The sequence below is a fragment of the Oratosquilla oratoria genome, chromosome 9, assembly GCF_046742065.1.
Source record: "Oratosquilla oratoria isolate Oo_2021 chromosome 9, ASM4674206v1, whole genome shotgun sequence".
NCBI lineage: Eukaryota > Metazoa > Arthropoda > Malacostraca > Stomatopoda > Squillidae > Oratosquilla > Oratosquilla oratoria.
Window position 1 is genome coordinate 59171908 of NC_134785.1, and position 17498 is coordinate 59189405.

The window sequence follows — 17498 nt, forward strand, 5'->3', positions numbered from 1 at the left end:
GGTAGCCGAAATATAGAATCCTTTTTCATTCGAAGTTTATTTTCTCCGACTCCGGGTTTCTTGCGTGTTATATACAAATGTGCTACTACATTTCTGTTTAGACATATATATATATATATATATATATATATATATATATATATGTGTGTATATATATATATATATGTATATATATATATTTATACATACACACACACACACACACACACACACACACACACACACACACACACACAACTCCCGGTCCACGAGAGATGGAGTAACGACTCGCAGCGCAGGGATACTGAAATTATTTCAGCCCTGGGTAGGATTTGAACCCGGACCGCTGTAGTGGCGGCCGCGATCGCTACCACTGCGCCATCGAGTCATGTGTATATACCCAGTTGTATTATACGGAAAGAGGAGTTATGCTCGTGGTGTATCTCGTGTGGTGTACACATGTACCCGACACATGCTTGTAGGTGCAAAGTTAGAGTTGGATGGTAGTCTGACCTGACTCGCCGCCCGAAGGTTAGAATGTGTCAATCCAATTAGGTCGCATCTGGTCAAGGCGTCAGATAAGGCCTGGGTATATATCATGCCTGCTCCTTCCCTTAATCGGCGTAAATACAACTCATGTATACACCCATACACGCGAGTGTTAAAACCTGCATTCCACGGAAACAACACATATTTCTATTAAGTCACTCGAAATCTAAGAGCCAGTCCCTAAATCGGCTAGCTCCGCTGGGACTAAATGCAAAAACAACAACAATAACAGCGGTGAAGTGGTTCCACCAATTCATCAGAGGGACTAGTGAGGAGTCTGTTGGGCGTACTCAACCCGTACAGACTTGGACGCCTAATGGATGTGTCACCTCCTATATGATGTCCTCCATACTTTCTTTCTTTCCCTCTCTCTTTCATCTTATGACTATACACTGGAGTCTGAGTATATAACCTGTACACTAGAAAGTATATCCGCTCACCATGATTTTTTTTCTTACAGCAATGGCGATTGGTCATCTTTACCTGGGATCCCGGACGGCATAGACTACCGCAAGAGACACTTCAGACTGGGAAGCAAGAGAGTACCGGAAAGCCGGCTGACAGCACATACTCGTAGTATAATGTTTTTTTTTTTAAGTCTTTTAGACCTCGAGTTGGGACCCGCGCAAGTTTTTTTTTCTTGTATATACTTGCAATCAATAAAAAAGAGCGGACAAGCCAATCAGCCGACTCAGTCAGTCATCGTCTGATATTCCATTCAGTGTGCCTTCTGTTCAGTAGGTCGTCGCTAGGCCTTCGCGGTCGGTACCCCCCCCCCCACACACACACATACACGTGGGGGGCCGCGCCATGTCAGTCCATAGGCCGATGTACAAGTATCCACTGAATAAAGCGCCTAAGCCACACTGAGTGTCAATTACTCCCTACGTCACCTTTGCCCATACTCGCACACAATATTGTTTCGTGTGTGATTCACCACCACGGTCTTGGATCACGTGTTGGACTCGTGATCGACAGCTATTCCCCTCCCGTATGAGAGCTTATATAACTGATCTATGGGCAATGTTGTGACCTTACACGCAGACTCATACACAACTCCCCGGCAACGAGAGTTGGAGTAACAACCCGCAGCGCAGCGATAGTGAAGTTATCTCTGTCCTGGGCAAGGGTCGAACTCGGACCGTCTTACTTGAATCCGGGAACTCTATCAATGATGCCACTAGTTTATGTGCCTGCGTGTGTTTACCTAGTTGTATTGTATGGGAAGGGGAGCTATGCTCGTGGTATCCAGTCTTTGTATCTCGCAATATCTAGTTTGCTCTTAAATTCACGTATGGTGTTTGCTCACACTATTGTTTCGTCCAATTTGTTTCAGACATCCACTATAGTGTGGATTTTTTTTCTTCAAATTTCTTCTACAACCGTCCTTTTTGAGTTTCTTTTCATGTCCCCTTGTTTTTCTTCTGTCCCAATTTAATAAGTCTTCTCTATCAAGGACTTCCATGCCTTTCATTATTCTATACATGGCCAACAGATCAGTTCTTTCTTTTCTTTGTTCAGGGTTGGTAATTCCAGTTTAGACAATCTTTGCTCTTATATCAGTTTTGGAAGTGTTGGTGCCATCTTTGCCGTTGCTCTTTGGATTCTTTCTATTTTCCTCACTGGGTGTCGATAGTGTCGCTGAGTACTCCAGTCTTGGTCTTATCAGTGTGACCAGTATTTTCTTTACAATTTCTTCATCCAAATAATTAAAAGCCACTTTTATTGATCTTAACAAATTGTAGGTTTCTCAGATTATTTTGTTTATACGACATATTTGTCTGGGGACATGTCTTTGGTTAAGATAACTCCCAGGTCCTCGGAAACAACTTTCTTTATTTTTTTTTTTGTGTGTAAACACAGCATCAACATTGTTACGCCTTAAGAGATAGAAAGTTGTCTTTACATGTACCAGGGAACGTATATTACGCTTAATATTAATTTTAGTTATTGTTTTGTTTTCTAGTAGTGTGCCGCTCTGTCAGTCATCGTGTAACGTTGACGAGTCTTCGCCAACAGCATTTGTTATATTTATACATTTTGCCATTAATAATTACTAATACTTAAACTATGTGCATATAAATTTGATATTAGGTATGATTAATTGTATAGTAAGTAAGAACCGGGAGTTAATGAGTGTTCCTATTTTCGTGTATACAACAACAAGATACATTCGCCACAGCGCATGCGTACCACGTGTACATGGGTAATTGAAATATTGCTTCTTGTTTTCTGCATAATGCGTAAAATTTTTAAATATTGGCGAAAACATGTTAACATTGGATTTGAGGCTAACATGAGGACACCTTTATGATATTTTTGTTACAATTTGCTTAAACGCAGTTTGTAAACAACCGTACAGTTGAAAAACAGTGTCGGGGTGGACGATTCTAAGACTATGCAGTCCTTGTCTCATTTTTTATTCCTGTTATCATCGGTGAGTGAAAGAAAATACGTATAGTAAAGACATTAAACATTGTGGATGCCTTCGTGGTACTTTATGAATGAACTATACAGTTAACTTAGGGCATTATTGCATTATGTGCAATGTATGTTCATTTTAAACCTCGTAATTATTTGTAACCGAGGCATAAGCTGCACTGTAATAAAAAATCTGCTCTCGGACTGCCATGCTTCGGTGTATACCAAAGTAACAGTGAATCTTTCCGGTGAATAACCATAACTTGTTAAAAAAAATGTAACTAGGGTGAACCAAAAGCTGAACTTTACCAGATATTGTAGGGATATGACTGGTCACAAGTATTCAGATTTTGACAGTGATGACTGATGTATTTTGTGGAGATTATATTTAGGGCAATTCGTTATTATACAGTATCATCATCATGGAAGTGTACAGGCACTTGATACAAGTTGAATATGCTCATTGTATCCCCTCGTGAGAGAATTAGGACAAGGCAATAACTAACAACTACAAGCAAAGATACAAAAAGTACATGAACTTAATTAAGTCAATGCTGGACTTGTAAGATTGGTATTAGTAACACCTATCTCGTACACACAATATCCCAAACTAAGGGTCACTCAAAGCAAAACACTGAGCCCAATCATAGAACACAGAATTGCTGATGCAGTGGTTAGCACTGTGGGATACTACACTTACGGTGTCAAACTGATTTATTCATTTATATATATAATTATACACAAAACAAAATGCTGAGACCAATCCAAGAACACAGACATGGCTTGCTGATGCAGTGGTTAGCACTGTGGGGTACTACACTTAAGGTCTCAGATTTATTATTTTTTTTATTGTTCTTATATTTTATCTGGTCCTACTCCACCAAATTGCTCTGTAGGACCAAAGTTTTTCATAATTGTTATATAATGTGTGTATATTACAAAGCTATATATTAGACACCCAGCAAAAAATTGACGAAAAAATGACAAAGATTCATACATAAAAAATCGCCCTACCCAAAAAGAAAATTGACAGTCAAATAAATAAATGTATTGCAATATATCAATGCATATTCTTTATTTATAGTTAAATCAAGGTCATGAGACTTGGAGAATTGTTTCTTTTATAGGTGAACTGAGAAGATTTTGGATTTCTTTACAATTTATTTCATGCACAAAAATATAATTTAGAATTTGACTCGAACACGTTTGGTTGTCAGGCCGGACAGCCCTTCACTGCTTTCACTATCAATTTTTTTTATTCTGACCTCTTGTTGATCCTTTTTGTTGTGCCAATAATTCTTTTCAGCCTACTTTGAACATATTTCCAGTTTAGATATCATTATCATGTCTCTTTTTGCTTTTCTAAAATGGGAGGTTCCAGTCTCATTAATCTTTCCTCATATATCTTGTTGTTTAGACCCCATGAACATAACTCCCTACTTGTATTCAATACTACAATTAAGTAATTGGTGCATTGGCCTGCATTGATTGTTGCATAGCCTCATGTTTATATTTATCATAGATTTTACTATTTTTACTCCCAGTTTCTACAGGTTGAAAGTTATCGGTTTTCCCTCTCACAATATGGTGGTGGTGTCGTACGGGACCTCCAGTCTGGGGACCCACTTTGCTACCCATCAGAGCATATGCAGGTATGTAAGTAGTTTGCATATACTCATGTGTTACAAGAAATCAGTACACTGTACAGAAGATATATCTAAGTTTGTGATAAAAGGGAGTCATGAGATCATGAGAACAAACTGAAAAATCTACAAGCATGAAGGATGTAAAGAAATACATAATTTTGACAAAATTTTGGTAAGCAAAACTGTGTGACACTGTCATGTAATATGCTTACATGATTTGGTATGGGAGTTTATGAATGAAAATGGGAATATAAACAAAATTCAAGTAACACCCCCTAATTCAAACACTGGACACTAGTTATAAGGAGGTTAGTATTGGTTGAGTTATAACTATATTTGTAGAAGTTGGCATTATTCTATATCTAGAAGAGTTATCAGAAATATGTTGTAGATATATCGTCTTTCATACACTTTTTTTTTTAGACTTTTCTTATTGTTTTATTTAATTTTTTTATTGGTTACAGAATGATAAGTCGTTGGCAAAAGACATTGGGAAAGAAGGTGGTTACTTTGGATTTAGAACCAGTGAAAATGTTACTGCATGGTAAGGAGTAAATTTATTATACATATTTATACATACATACATATACCAAGGCTTTTTCCCCCTTACAAGGGAGGTAGCCAAAAAGAAAAAGGCATAAATCCATTCCCACCCATTCCATCCCTAAATACACTCCACCCCCCTCCACCCTCCCTCTTATCTTAGCACCTCCTGGATGACAGGTCATCCCTGTACCTTGTCCACTGCCCTGGGTCAGAGTTAGTGTCGCAAGACATAGCACATCCACAGCAAGGCCACTTCATTAAATCGGCAACCCCCCTCTCTGTCCCCCCATGCAGAAAAGGAGAAGACGTGGAGAAATCCCTTCGGGCTGCGTCAAATTTTGCTCACACATACTACCTCAGCCCCCATCCCCCCACCTATTTCACCTCATGCATCACAACATCATCCATATACAACCATTCTCCATTCACCCCTGTCTTGTCCTTTCCCATCCTTCCTCAACAGACATTCCCCTCTTCCCCAAAGCCCCCTTCACCCCATCCATCCATCTCATTCTAGGACCACAAAAATCTGTTGTATACAATTTTTTTTTTATATATATAATTAACATAATCAAAAAAGCATATTTGTATGCAACAGAATTTTGTCTTCACGATAAAACTGTTCAACTTGTGATTGAATTTGTGATGTGTATGTTATCTTTACAAAAGATGCAACAAGTTGTGTCTCACTGGGATCAGGGCTGGCACCAGTCATGTTTCTAAATAATGTAAAACAATCATTCAAGCTGTTGTCCAGGTCTTTCATGCAGGAGACCTGATGGCCACCATATTGGCTCAAAAGTTGCTCGAGGAAGAAATATGCTGTTTTCTAGAGTTCTGTGTCTTCTGAGTGGTGACTGCATCTGCGGCAATTTGAGGGTGTTGATAGGTATATTTTATGTACTGTTTCAGTGTTGAGTAATAGCGTGCATACATTCATGTCAACGTGGTTATTGTTTGTCTTGGGAAGAATTTCTTGGAAGGGTTGATGTCTGAAATAGTCAGGATGAGAATGAAATATAAGGGTTGTTCTTGGAGTGTTTGATTGTGATCTGAATGTGTATGTGTTTTTGTAACTTTCACCTAACAAATTGAAGATCTGATAGTGAAAATGAATAAGTAAATAAACCATCAAAAATCCATTACGGGCACTTGCTTTGGACACCAGAAAGCGATTCTAATTACAGTCTTCACACATATAAAAACCTCCCTCGACTTTGCTTTCACAATGTGGTTCCAAACAATAGACAAAACAAACATAGATTTTCTGTAGACTTTACAAAACAGAGTATTGAGAGTAATAACAGGTTTTGAGAGTGACAAGAAGTTGGGAAAAGTATTTGGAACTGATATTTAGATATTTTAGAGTCCTACTTGCTTTATTGCAGGCCCTTGGATAGAGATGAGGAACTCCAGGAAGATACATCTGACCATATGGTAATGGAGTTGGACAAGGAAGAAGAGGTGAATCAGGCTGGTTTTCGAATAGGTACTTTATTATATCTTTGTAAAAGTAGCTCGGTGATGTAAGGAGAGTAGTTTTGCAGAAGTAATGTAGAGGAAGGAACGTTTTGCATATTTATATCTTTGTGAAAGTAGCTCGGTGATGTAAGGAGAGTAGTTTTGCAGAAGTAATGTAGAGGAAGGAACGTTTTGCATATTTATGTTGTCTGAGTTTGAAGGGATTTAGGTAATCAGTGAAAAGGAAAATGCAGAATAGTAAATAACAGGTCCTTTGCTCTGCCTTCTTATTTGCCTCTTACAACACATGAAAACATGATGGCATTCTTGTCCTCCTCCACCACAGGAACACAATGAAAAGAAGAGCTGGAGTCCAAGGTGTGGTAAAGGGGAGACAACAAAAATGAAAAATAGTAGAAGGTGGTAAAAAAAATTATCTATATATCTAGGGCTTTTCCCTTATATAAAGGAGGTACATGCATACATATACCAAAGGCTTTTTCACCCTTACAAGGGAGGTAGCCAAAAAGAAAAAGGCAGGAGGTAGCCAAGTAAAAAGGCACACACCCACTGCCACCCATTCCACTCCCTTCCACCACCCTTTCCTCCCTCTCATCTTTGCTCCTTGTGGATGACTGGTCATTCCTGTATCCTGCCCACTGTCTTGGGTTAGAAGCAATGCAGCAAGACACAGTACATCCCATCCATATTTGTCCGGAGACTTTAACACATAGGTTGACCTCCATGCCAGAGGTGTTGTTGCACTTACCTCTATGGCAGCCTCTTGGCGAAATTCGGTGTTCTCTGGAACTTCTAGGAGTGTTGCTGTAGGTACAGGTTCTGGTGACAATGTAGAAGAGGATTATTCCTGATTTCCAGCAGGGGGGAGTAGTTAATCTGGTTCTTGGGATAAGGAGCCAAGTCATGAACAGAAACTGTTGACTCCCGTCCATCCTGATGTCTAATATTAGCATAAGTTGGATTAACGTCCAGTAGTTTGACTTCATCAACCAGAGTTTTGTTTTTGTTTGTTCTAACGAATCTTCTCAATAATACTGGACCTGGTGTCATGAGCCATGTGGGTAGAGAGCTTCCAGAAGAAGAGAGATGTGGAAAACCAAAGAAATGTTCATGTGGTGTGACATTAGAAGTAGACAGAAGGGATCTAAAAGAGTGCAGTACATCAGTAAGTGCTCATTCCCAATGCTGATTGGGAAGATTCTGTGACTTGAGGGCCAATTGGATTGCCTTCCATGTAATACCATTGAGCTGTTCCACTTGTCCATTGCCAATTGAGTGATATGGAGTAGTTCAACTTGTAGCAACCCCTTTTTGTGTGAGGTAGGTTTTGAGATCCTTAGACATGAATGATGTTCCTAGATCAGAATGAATATATTTAGGCATCCCACATAGACTAAATATTTGTTCCTGCCATTTGATTACAGTTGTCGTATTCATATTGGGACATGCAAAAGGAAAATGGAAATATTTATCTACCGTAGTAAGTATATAGGGATTACGTGAGGCAGTTGGAAGAGGTCCTTTGAAGTCGATGTTTAGTCTCTCCATTGGTTGAGTTACCTTAAGTTTTCCTTCTTGAGGTCTTTAGAATGTCAGCTTTATCTCTGCACAAACCTTGCAGGAAGCACAAACCTTCCTGACATCCTCAGTAGAAAAGGGAAGGTTCTTAGATCTCACGAAGTGCAACAGGCGAGTCACTCCGGAGTGACATAGACCCTCATGTAGTTTAGCAAGAGTAGATGATACAAAGACAGTAAAACAACAGAAGGGTTGAGAGAAAGCATCAGGAACCACATTCTCTTTACCAGGGCAATAATGTACTGTATAACTGAAGGCAGCGAGATCCATCCACCATTCCTGGATCTTCATATTCTTGATCTTGGTGTGTTTCTGGTTGTTGAACATGAAGGCTACAGAATGCTGGTCAGTAATTAGATCAAAATGTTGTCTGGCAAGGAAGTGACCCCATTTATAGACAGCTTCAGTTATGGCCATGGCCTCCTTTTCTACAATGTGTTAACGCATTTCACTTCCTTGTAGAGTCCTAGACGTGAAAGCCACTGGTCTCCCACCCTGGTTAAGTACAGCTGAGATAGCTACTTCAGAAGCATCACATTCGACTTCGAAAGGCAAGTTTTCATCCACCGAGTATAACTTTGTTCTTTCAAGTTCTAACTTGAGCTAATTGAAAGCCTGTAAAGCTTCTTCATCTAAAGGAAATTTCTTTGCATTTGCTAGTGGTCGAACCTTGGTTGAAAAATCTTGTATCCATTTGGCATAGTAAGCAAACATACTCATGGCTCTCTTCAAAGATCCCCGACTCGTAGGGAGTGGGAGTTCCTGTAGTGGACGAAGTCCCAGGACCAGGCTTTATAACCCCATTTCCTACACAGTAACCAAGGATATTAATGGAGCACACAGACTTAATAGTCTCAGAAGTATTGAGTGTGAAGTTTCTATTATTGATGACTTTAAGAAAATGTTGTACACATGATCATGTTGTTCTTGAGTACAGCCAGTGATAGTGATATTGTTAAGATATGGAATTCTTTAACAAGCTTATCCATGGTTTGTTGAAAGACTGTTACTCCATTTGCCACTCGGAAAGGAACCCTACAAAACTGATATAGGCATCCATTGGCCTCAAAAGTCGTGTATTTCTTGTCTGATTCTTTCAGCGGAATTTGGTGATATGCGCTTTTCAAGTCAAAAGTTGAGAACACGTAGTATGTTGAGGGTTCATTCACTATACTGTTGATTCTTGGCGGTGGATAAGCATCTAGTTGTGTGTATAGATTCAGTTTGTGAGTAATCAACACGCATCTTCTTCTTATGTCAATTCATTAGATCCTTCACTACTACAACTTGGGCTCTCACATGGGGGTAAGCTATTTTCAATAATATCCTCAGCAAGCAGACTGTTCATTTCCATCTCAATGAATTCCTTGTCATCTTTACCGTAACATCTCGACTTAGTGACAATGGGCTTACAGTTAGGTGACAAATGTTGGAAAAGGGAAGGCTCATGTACAGCGGCCGCTACCAGAGAACAATATGAGTTAGTACCAGGTAATTTGAATGTAGGTTTTGGTCCACCACATTCAATGGCTACACACTGATGCTGTTTTTGAAAGTCCTGGCCAAGTAGTACGTCACAGCACAAATCCCTCGTTAGTGGAAGATGAATGGATGAGTAAGTTTGTCTGATAAGATGTACCGTTAAATCAACTTCAACATAACCATGAGAGTTAGTGTGCAACAATATCTGAGCTAGAGTGACATCTTATTGGTTCAATGTATTAGAAGTTTCAATTCCCGTGCAACTTCCTCATCTATGTAACTGTCATTACTGCAGGAATCAACAAGTGTCGTTAACTTTTGCCCATTGATTGCTGTTCAGTTGGCCTCTAGTTGGAGGCTCTCAGGGAAAGTGGTGCCAGAGATAGTGGCAAGGACCGATAGCTGGGAGGAGTCAAACATAGTAGCTGTAGGGTTCTTACCTGTAGGTACTGGCACCTTGGATACACACATGAGTGAAATGGCTCTCTTACCACACTTATTACTGGTAGAATTTCGAGCTGGGCAAATAGTATGCCTATGACATAGTCCTCCACAGAAACATCTACTCTTCACAGATAGAGTGGCTGCCAATACCTGATCTTCAGCAGTTGTCACACAATCCTCAGACATAGGCTTATTCTTCACAGCATCATCCCATGGTGTCTGTGCATGATCAGGGGTCACCACAGCAGTGGTGTGCACAAACTGAGGAGTTATGGGACTGTAAGAGCTGGAATTGCACTGAGCTAAGTCTAAAGAATATGCCTGATCATAAGCCACCTGTAAATCTAAAGTTTTATTTTCTAAGAGATGTTGGTGAATCAAAGGTGAGGTTAGACCATTAATAAAGGCATCACTGATTAACTCTTCCATGAACTGTTCTGCACTAACCGCTTTTAGGTTACAATTTTTACCTAACTTACATGGTTCTCTCAAAAACTTGTCTAAAGGTTCACCGGACTTCTGTTGATGAATTGCTAGTAAATGCATAGTAGATATTTCATTAGGTATTGCTACCTAATCCTACGCTAGCTAAATACTATCTACATTTTTCTTATACTCTGTCTCGATCACTTGTTCCTTCACCCATACACATTCACATATGCAATGGTACCACACACCAGCCAATGCCCATTTGCCCTCCTAGATGGTGACCTTCGACCCCGTTCCAGGGTGCCAACTGTACACCTGTACCATTTCACCACATTCAAACCACACTATTCTTTTCTACTTGATTCACCTCCTCCCCCACTCTTAATTTCCTTCCAAAACATATTTTTATTACTTTCAAAATGTTCTGTCATACTCTTACCCCGTTTCACATCTGCTCTTCTCTTTGCCTCCTTTATCATATGCTTTACTTCTTTTCTCTTTTCTTTGTACCTTTCACATGGTTCTCTCATCCTATTTGTAACCAATCTATGAAGGCTTGCTTCTTCTCTTCTATAACCTTCTTTGCTTCATCATCCCACCACTCACTACCCTTCTTTCTATGTCCTCCCATCGTCCTTGTTCCACAGGCCATCTTTGAACCATCCCCATTCCTCCTCCACTCCTAGTTCTACTCTATCCTTCACTCTCTCCCATTCCTCAGACCTTCATCTTATACTCCTTCTTTTCCTTCTCATTTAAGCAGTTTACTCTAAGCCCCTCCCAACTTCTGTCCTTTTTCCTCTTTCTCCATCTATCCTCCATTCACAACTCACCTTCCACCAATAAATAAATTGATAAATAGATTAGATAAATGATTCATAAATAAATAGATAATTAGGTTAGATAGATAAATGAATAAATAGATAAATAAATGAATAAATAGATAAATAAATGAATAAATAGATAAATACATGAATGAATAAAAAAAAAAAATGCACAGTCATAAGTGTCCATAAGTGGGTCGGGCAACCGAGAAGGGGGAGTTGCTCTTGTCACCCCTGGGAAATTGGTTTGTTTAGCTAGATTAAAGAGAAAATGGTATGTAAAAATAATATGATGTTGCTTGACTGGCTGAGGCAGCGTGAGGATAAAATGTAACCTCTTACTGTACATCACAAGGGCAAAACCTTCCCACAGCCCCAAGAGTAGATAGATTAAAGAGAAAAAGGGGTTATAAACATAATGGGATGCTGGTTGACTGGCTGAGGCAGCTTGAGGATAAAATGTGACCTCTTACTCTACATCAGAAGGGCAAAACCTCCCCACAGCCCCAAGAGTAGATAGATTAAAGAGAAAATAGGTTATAAAAGTAATGTGATGTTGCTTGACTGGCTGATGCAGTGTGAGTATAAAATGTAACCTTTTACTCTACGTCACAAGGGCAAAACCTTCCCACTGCCCCAAGAGTAGATTATACAATATTAACAGAGTTGTAAATGGTAAGCTTATCATGGAAATTATATTGGCATTATAGCTCTTCTGTTGTATAAGTTTTATTTAATTTAATTCTTATTGTGCCAACAGGACTTGTGAAGGGTTTGCCTCGCATTCGTAGGAACTCCGATTCCGGTGACTTTGTAGAGAAGTCCATTTCCCCTGTTCAGCTTCGTTTTGCAGCTGGTGTTATTTGTAGGTATATGGGTTTTACCCATTTTGAAAGGTAGGTGATTTTCCTCACTGTGATACATTTGTATATAGCACATAGATCAGCATTAGGAGCATACGGTTGATCTTGTGAGACGTGTTTGAAAAAAATCATCTCTTTGCCTGTTGTCTTTAAATCTCGTCAACACCTTTACTTTTTTTTTGGTACTTAGCCAGTGGATCAGACCCTAAATCTCACTTTATCAGCTTTTGATGTGATTATCTTTACTGATGGCAAGGGTAGATCAAAGAATGCTCAAGTGTTTTAGGCATATGAAAAGAATGATTGAGGAAAGCCTAGCAGAAAAAAAAATGAAAAGTGAAAGCAGCATATACATACATACATACATATACCAAAGGCTTTTTCCCCCTACACGGGGGGTACCCAAAAAGAAAAAGGCATAGAAACCACTCCCACCCGTTCCATTTCCTATATATTCCACTCCCGTCCACCCTCCTCCCTCCCTCTTATCTTGGCACCTCCTGGATGAAAGCAGCATATGACTGTAGTAAACAGGAAAAGAGCTATATTAAAAAATATTGACTATATAAAATTTATTCAGTACCCTGAACAGGGTGCTACATATATTCTGTTTTTCTTTCAGAGTTTTCAAAGCTAAACCTAATGCAACCAGAGAGAAAGGAGGTTTAAAGGAAGCCTCATCTGACCCCTCAGAGTCTTTCATGGGGCGCAGATGGTATTTACACTGCTCAGGATATGAACCCACACCTTTACACTGCAGTGAAGCAAGAATTAGTAGTAAGCTGTCCAAATGCACTGCTTTCTTCGGGTTAAGATGCGGAACCTGTAATAGTGTTAGTACATTTGGTTACTTTTATTTTATTTGTTTTTAACATTTTTAATACAAGTCAAATTCTCGCTCACGTCATTGGATGCCTGAGGTATGATGATTAATGCACCACAATACTCGTATTATAAAATATAAAGTCACTGCTATATTATCCATTTTCTTTCACTGAGTAATAATAAACACAGAAAACGTGGTCAAGCCAGTTCACAGAATTTGGGGGTCACTCAGCTATAACTACAAAATAAGTATAATTAAGATGCCGACACCGGCATTCTCATATACCTACTCGTGCCTCCTGATGCCTACGTAGGTGTCATCACATAGAAGAGAAGCTTTTTCTCCTTATAAGGAAGGTAACCATGTCAAATGCCACTCCCACAATTTCCATTCCCATCCATCACTCTTGATATGAAGGTAACAAAGGTGTGATGGTAGTGGGAGCTTACCTTTGACTTGACTATCTCCTTATAAAGGGGAAGAAGCCCTTGTTATATAGATAGCTTGATATTCATCTGCACTCATTTTGACATAGGACCTTTAGATTGTGTGCTTTAACTGTTCATTCCCAAAGGTACCATGGAACATAATAAGATAGTTTAACAGTAGCCATATTAAAAGGATTAATAATCTGTTATGGGGTGGGGTCAGGGATGACCCTTTATTCATGAGGTGCTGCAATGGTAGGGGTGTTAAATGGATTGTAGTTAGTTGTGAAATGAGTGTTTGCTTTCACTTGTTCACCCTCTTTATGAGGAGGAAGAGGAACTGCATATATGATAAATCTCAGGTATGACAATGACAAAAAGTCCACAAAGGAAACATACCAGTTTAACCACGAAGATACCTGTGTTGTAAGTTCATAGTAAAATCTAAGTACAGATGGCAGTTAGTAGTTGACTCAATTCCTCAGGAGTAGATTCATTCCCAGGTTGAAGAATTTTAGACAACCAATAGCCTAGTGGTAAAGCGTCGGCATCGTATTCACACGAGCCTTGGTTCGAATCCGGGACAACAGTCGGAATTATTTGATATCTCAATGTGTATTCATGTTTGAAATGAGTGTATAGAATATGATCTGACAGGATTTACTTATTTTCCCTTAACAGAACATAAAGTTGTCTCCAAACACATCAGTGACTATATCCTCCCCTGGCTTTCCGTATCATTATGCTGATGACAGTATTTGTTTATGGAGAATACAGGGTTTCAAGGAATCCACCCTTTCAATCAACTTTACCAGCTTTAGCTTGCCAAGAGCCAATGACAAAGGTTTGTAAATTTTCCAGTTTTACTTGTTAGGCTTGAAGTTTTGTAAGAGGATAATACAGAATGCAGGCTCCCAAATAACTCAATCTATGGCAATTAGTCTCCTGTTATGACATGCATTAGAACATGGTGGTAGAATTCTTTTACCTCCACCACAGGTGGAATGATTGTATTCACAACACTGCATGGGTCAGAGATTTGGAATTTGAGGGAGCAGAAAGGAGCCTGAATATGCTTAAGATGAAGTGCTTAAGAGGTATGGTGGGGTTTGTGTATGTTTAAGACAGATTGAACATATTTAGAAGCTCTGCCAAGGGATTCAATCCCTGACCTGTGCGTCCATAATCACAAAGTCAAGACGCACGTAGCTCAGTCGCTAGTGTCTTGTCTTTGTGATCATGCACACACAGGTCAGGGTTCGAATCCCTTTGCAGAGCTTCAAAAAATATTCATGGTGGGGTTTACAAGAATAGAGTGAAAAGGGAGGAGGTGGAGAGCAGAGTAACAGTTACTGGAATAGTTTGGGCACACGAAAAAAATGAATGAAGAAAGGGCAGCAAAAAAATTCTGAAATGCAGAGGTAGATGGAGTGAAGTTGAGGAAGACTGTGTGTGCATCAGGGGAGGTAATGGATGGTTTTGCACATTGTGTTTGGAGGGAGGGTGAGCACATTGTCATATTTGAGGAAGTGTCTTGTAGGTTGTGTTGAGGTTGTTTGGTGGTATGCTTCCTGGAGTTTAAAAGAGTAACCACCAAGCCCAGGTACAACTTTGCATTTTTTGTATTGTAATGCTATTTAATGATATATTGATGTGTTATGTCGCCCTGGCTGTTCAATCTATACATGGATGGGGTGGTGCGAGGGTAGTGGGTCAGGGGTTGGAGATGGTTAAAGAAAATGGAGAAAAGTGGAAAATAAGCCAGTTGTTGTTTACTGACGACACTGCACTTGTAGCAGGATCAGAGGAGGGATTGAGGAAGTTAGTGACAGTTTGAGAAGGTGTGTGAAAGAAGGAAGCTGAAGATAAGTGGGGGCAAAAGTAAGGCGATGAGATGTACAAGGGGAGAGTGTGACAGGAGGCTGGAAGTGAGTATTAAGGGTGAAAGACTGGAGGAAGTGGATAGTTTTAGATACTTGGGAGAGAATGTGGCAGGAAAGGGAGGAGTGGGGGTGGAGGTAGAATGTAGATTGAGAGAAGAAAGTAAATGCCTTGGTGGATTAAAAAGTGTAATGAGAAATAAGACATCTGGGAATGGATGCTAAGAGGAGGGTATATGAAGGAGTGATTGTGCCAACAGCACTGTACTGGGCAGAAATATGGAACATAAGAGAGGAAGAGCTGAGGAGTTTGAATGTGTTTGAGATGAAATGTATGAGAAGTATGATAGAAGTTACTAGGCTAGAAAGAGTGAGATATGAGGAGGTGAGGAGGAGAACAGGGTTGGAAAGGGAACTGGAAGATAGAGTTGATGAAATAGTATTAGGATGGTTTGGACACATGGAAAGAATGAGTGAAGAAAGGCTAGTAAAAGAAGTGTGGAAGGCAGAGGTGGAAGGAGTGATTATGAGGGGGCGTCCTAGGATGAGATGGATGGATGGGGGTGAAAAGGGCATTACAAAAGAGAGGAATGTCTGTTGAGGAAGGATGGGAGAGGACAGAAGATAGGAGTGAATGGAGAAGGGTTGGGTATGGATGATGATGTGATGGATGAGGGAGAGTGGATGGGGTATGGGGGGTGAGGAAGTATGTATGAGAAAAAATTTGACGCAGCTTGATGGGATTTTCTCCCTGTCTTCTCCTTTTATGCATGAAGACATGGGGAAGGGGGGTTGCCGAATTTATGAAGCGGCCTTGCTGTGGATGTGCTGTGTCTTGCAACACTGCTTCTGATCCAGGGCAGTGGACAGGATGCAGGGATGAACTGTCATCCAGGAGGTGTGCATAGCCCAATTAGGTAGTGAGATTGGTTGTAAATGTTAGAAATGCCTACTGTGTGTGGAAGTTTTCATGCTTTTACAATTTGACATGGTTATAGAATACTCGTTATTTGAAAATTCCTCCCATTAGGACAGTGCATTCGTGGAGTGGTAGAAATACTGGAAGAAGAATGTGGAGAGGGAGAAGGGGAAGATGATGAAGATGGGAAAGGAATACCCATAAAAAAGAAGTGTAGAAATGTGAATCTGGTTGCATCGTTTTGTGGAGGAGCTTTGCCTGAACCTGTAACTACTCAGAGCTCAAGTGTTGTATTCAGGTGAGGAAACAAGAGTTTTGATAATAATTAATGTGGTTGAAAAAAAATAGTAAAGCAGACATATAAAGTAATTGATAAGGTAAGAAGATATTAACAATCGTTGCTTCAGATTTGACTGACTGGAAACCCACAGGCCCACAGTGGCTGCCAATAGTTTTCAGACCATTCTGGGAAGAAACTTTAGATGTTATATTTGTTGTATTAATGTGGGACTATTTCTATTTTACTGGCTGGTAGTAGTAGTAGTAGTAGTAGGGGAATAGTCACCAGTTGTCAGCCCTCCATGTGCGAAAAGGTGGAAGAAATGCAGTTGAAGATGATGGAGTTCTTGGGTCCAATCCTTACATCAGGTGATATTGTAGCAAGGTCATGTCTTGATTTGTTTTCTGTAAGAATAGGTGCACCATAAGTTAATTTCTGTATTAATTATCACCCCACTGGAACTTGCATTATGGAAATATAACATTGTTGATTCTTTTATGTTCCACTTATCAATATGTAAATATCTATAAATGTTAGTAGTATTATGTGGAGGGAGTGAACATGAGGGGACGTCCTAGGATGAGGTGGATGGATGGGGTGAAGGGGGCTTGGGGGAAGAGAGGAATGTCTGTTGAGGAAGGAAGGGAGAGGACAGAAGACAGAGGTGAGTGTAGAATGGTTGTATATGGATGATGTGTGATTGCATGAGGAGGATTGGGCAGGGGGGTGGGGGGTGGTGTAGTATGTGTGAGTAAATTTTGACGCAGCCCGAAGGGATTTCTCCCCGTCCTCTCCTTATATGCAAGGGGGGACGGAGAGGGGGGTCGCCGATTAAATGAAGCGGCCTTGCTGTGGATGTGCTGTGTCCTGCGACACTGCTTCTGACCCAGGGCGGTGGGCAGGGTGCAGGGATGACGCGTCA

General features: G+C 40.1%; 1 protein-coding gene across 1 annotated transcript in view; it reads left to right on the plus strand.

Annotated features, from left to right (window-relative positions):
- The first annotated feature begins 2788 nt into the window (after positions 1 to 2788).
- The window catches only part of LOC143027945 (uncharacterized), a 29552-nt gene continuing 14842 nt past the window's right edge, over positions 2789 to 17498 (plus strand). The window contains exons 1-8 of the mRNA XM_076189589.1: positions 2789 to 2965; positions 4494 to 4601; positions 5060 to 5139; positions 6530 to 6630; positions 12141 to 12276; positions 12866 to 13076; positions 14179 to 14341; positions 16408 to 16594. Coding sequence (XP_076045704.1) covers positions 2927 to 2965; positions 4494 to 4601; positions 5060 to 5139; positions 6530 to 6630; positions 12141 to 12276; positions 12866 to 13076; positions 14179 to 14341; positions 16408 to 16594 — 1025 coding nt within the window. The 5' untranslated portion in view covers positions 2789 to 2926. The remainder of the gene's footprint in view (positions 2966 to 4493; positions 4602 to 5059; positions 5140 to 6529; positions 6631 to 12140; positions 12277 to 12865; positions 13077 to 14178; positions 14342 to 16407; positions 16595 to 17498) is intronic.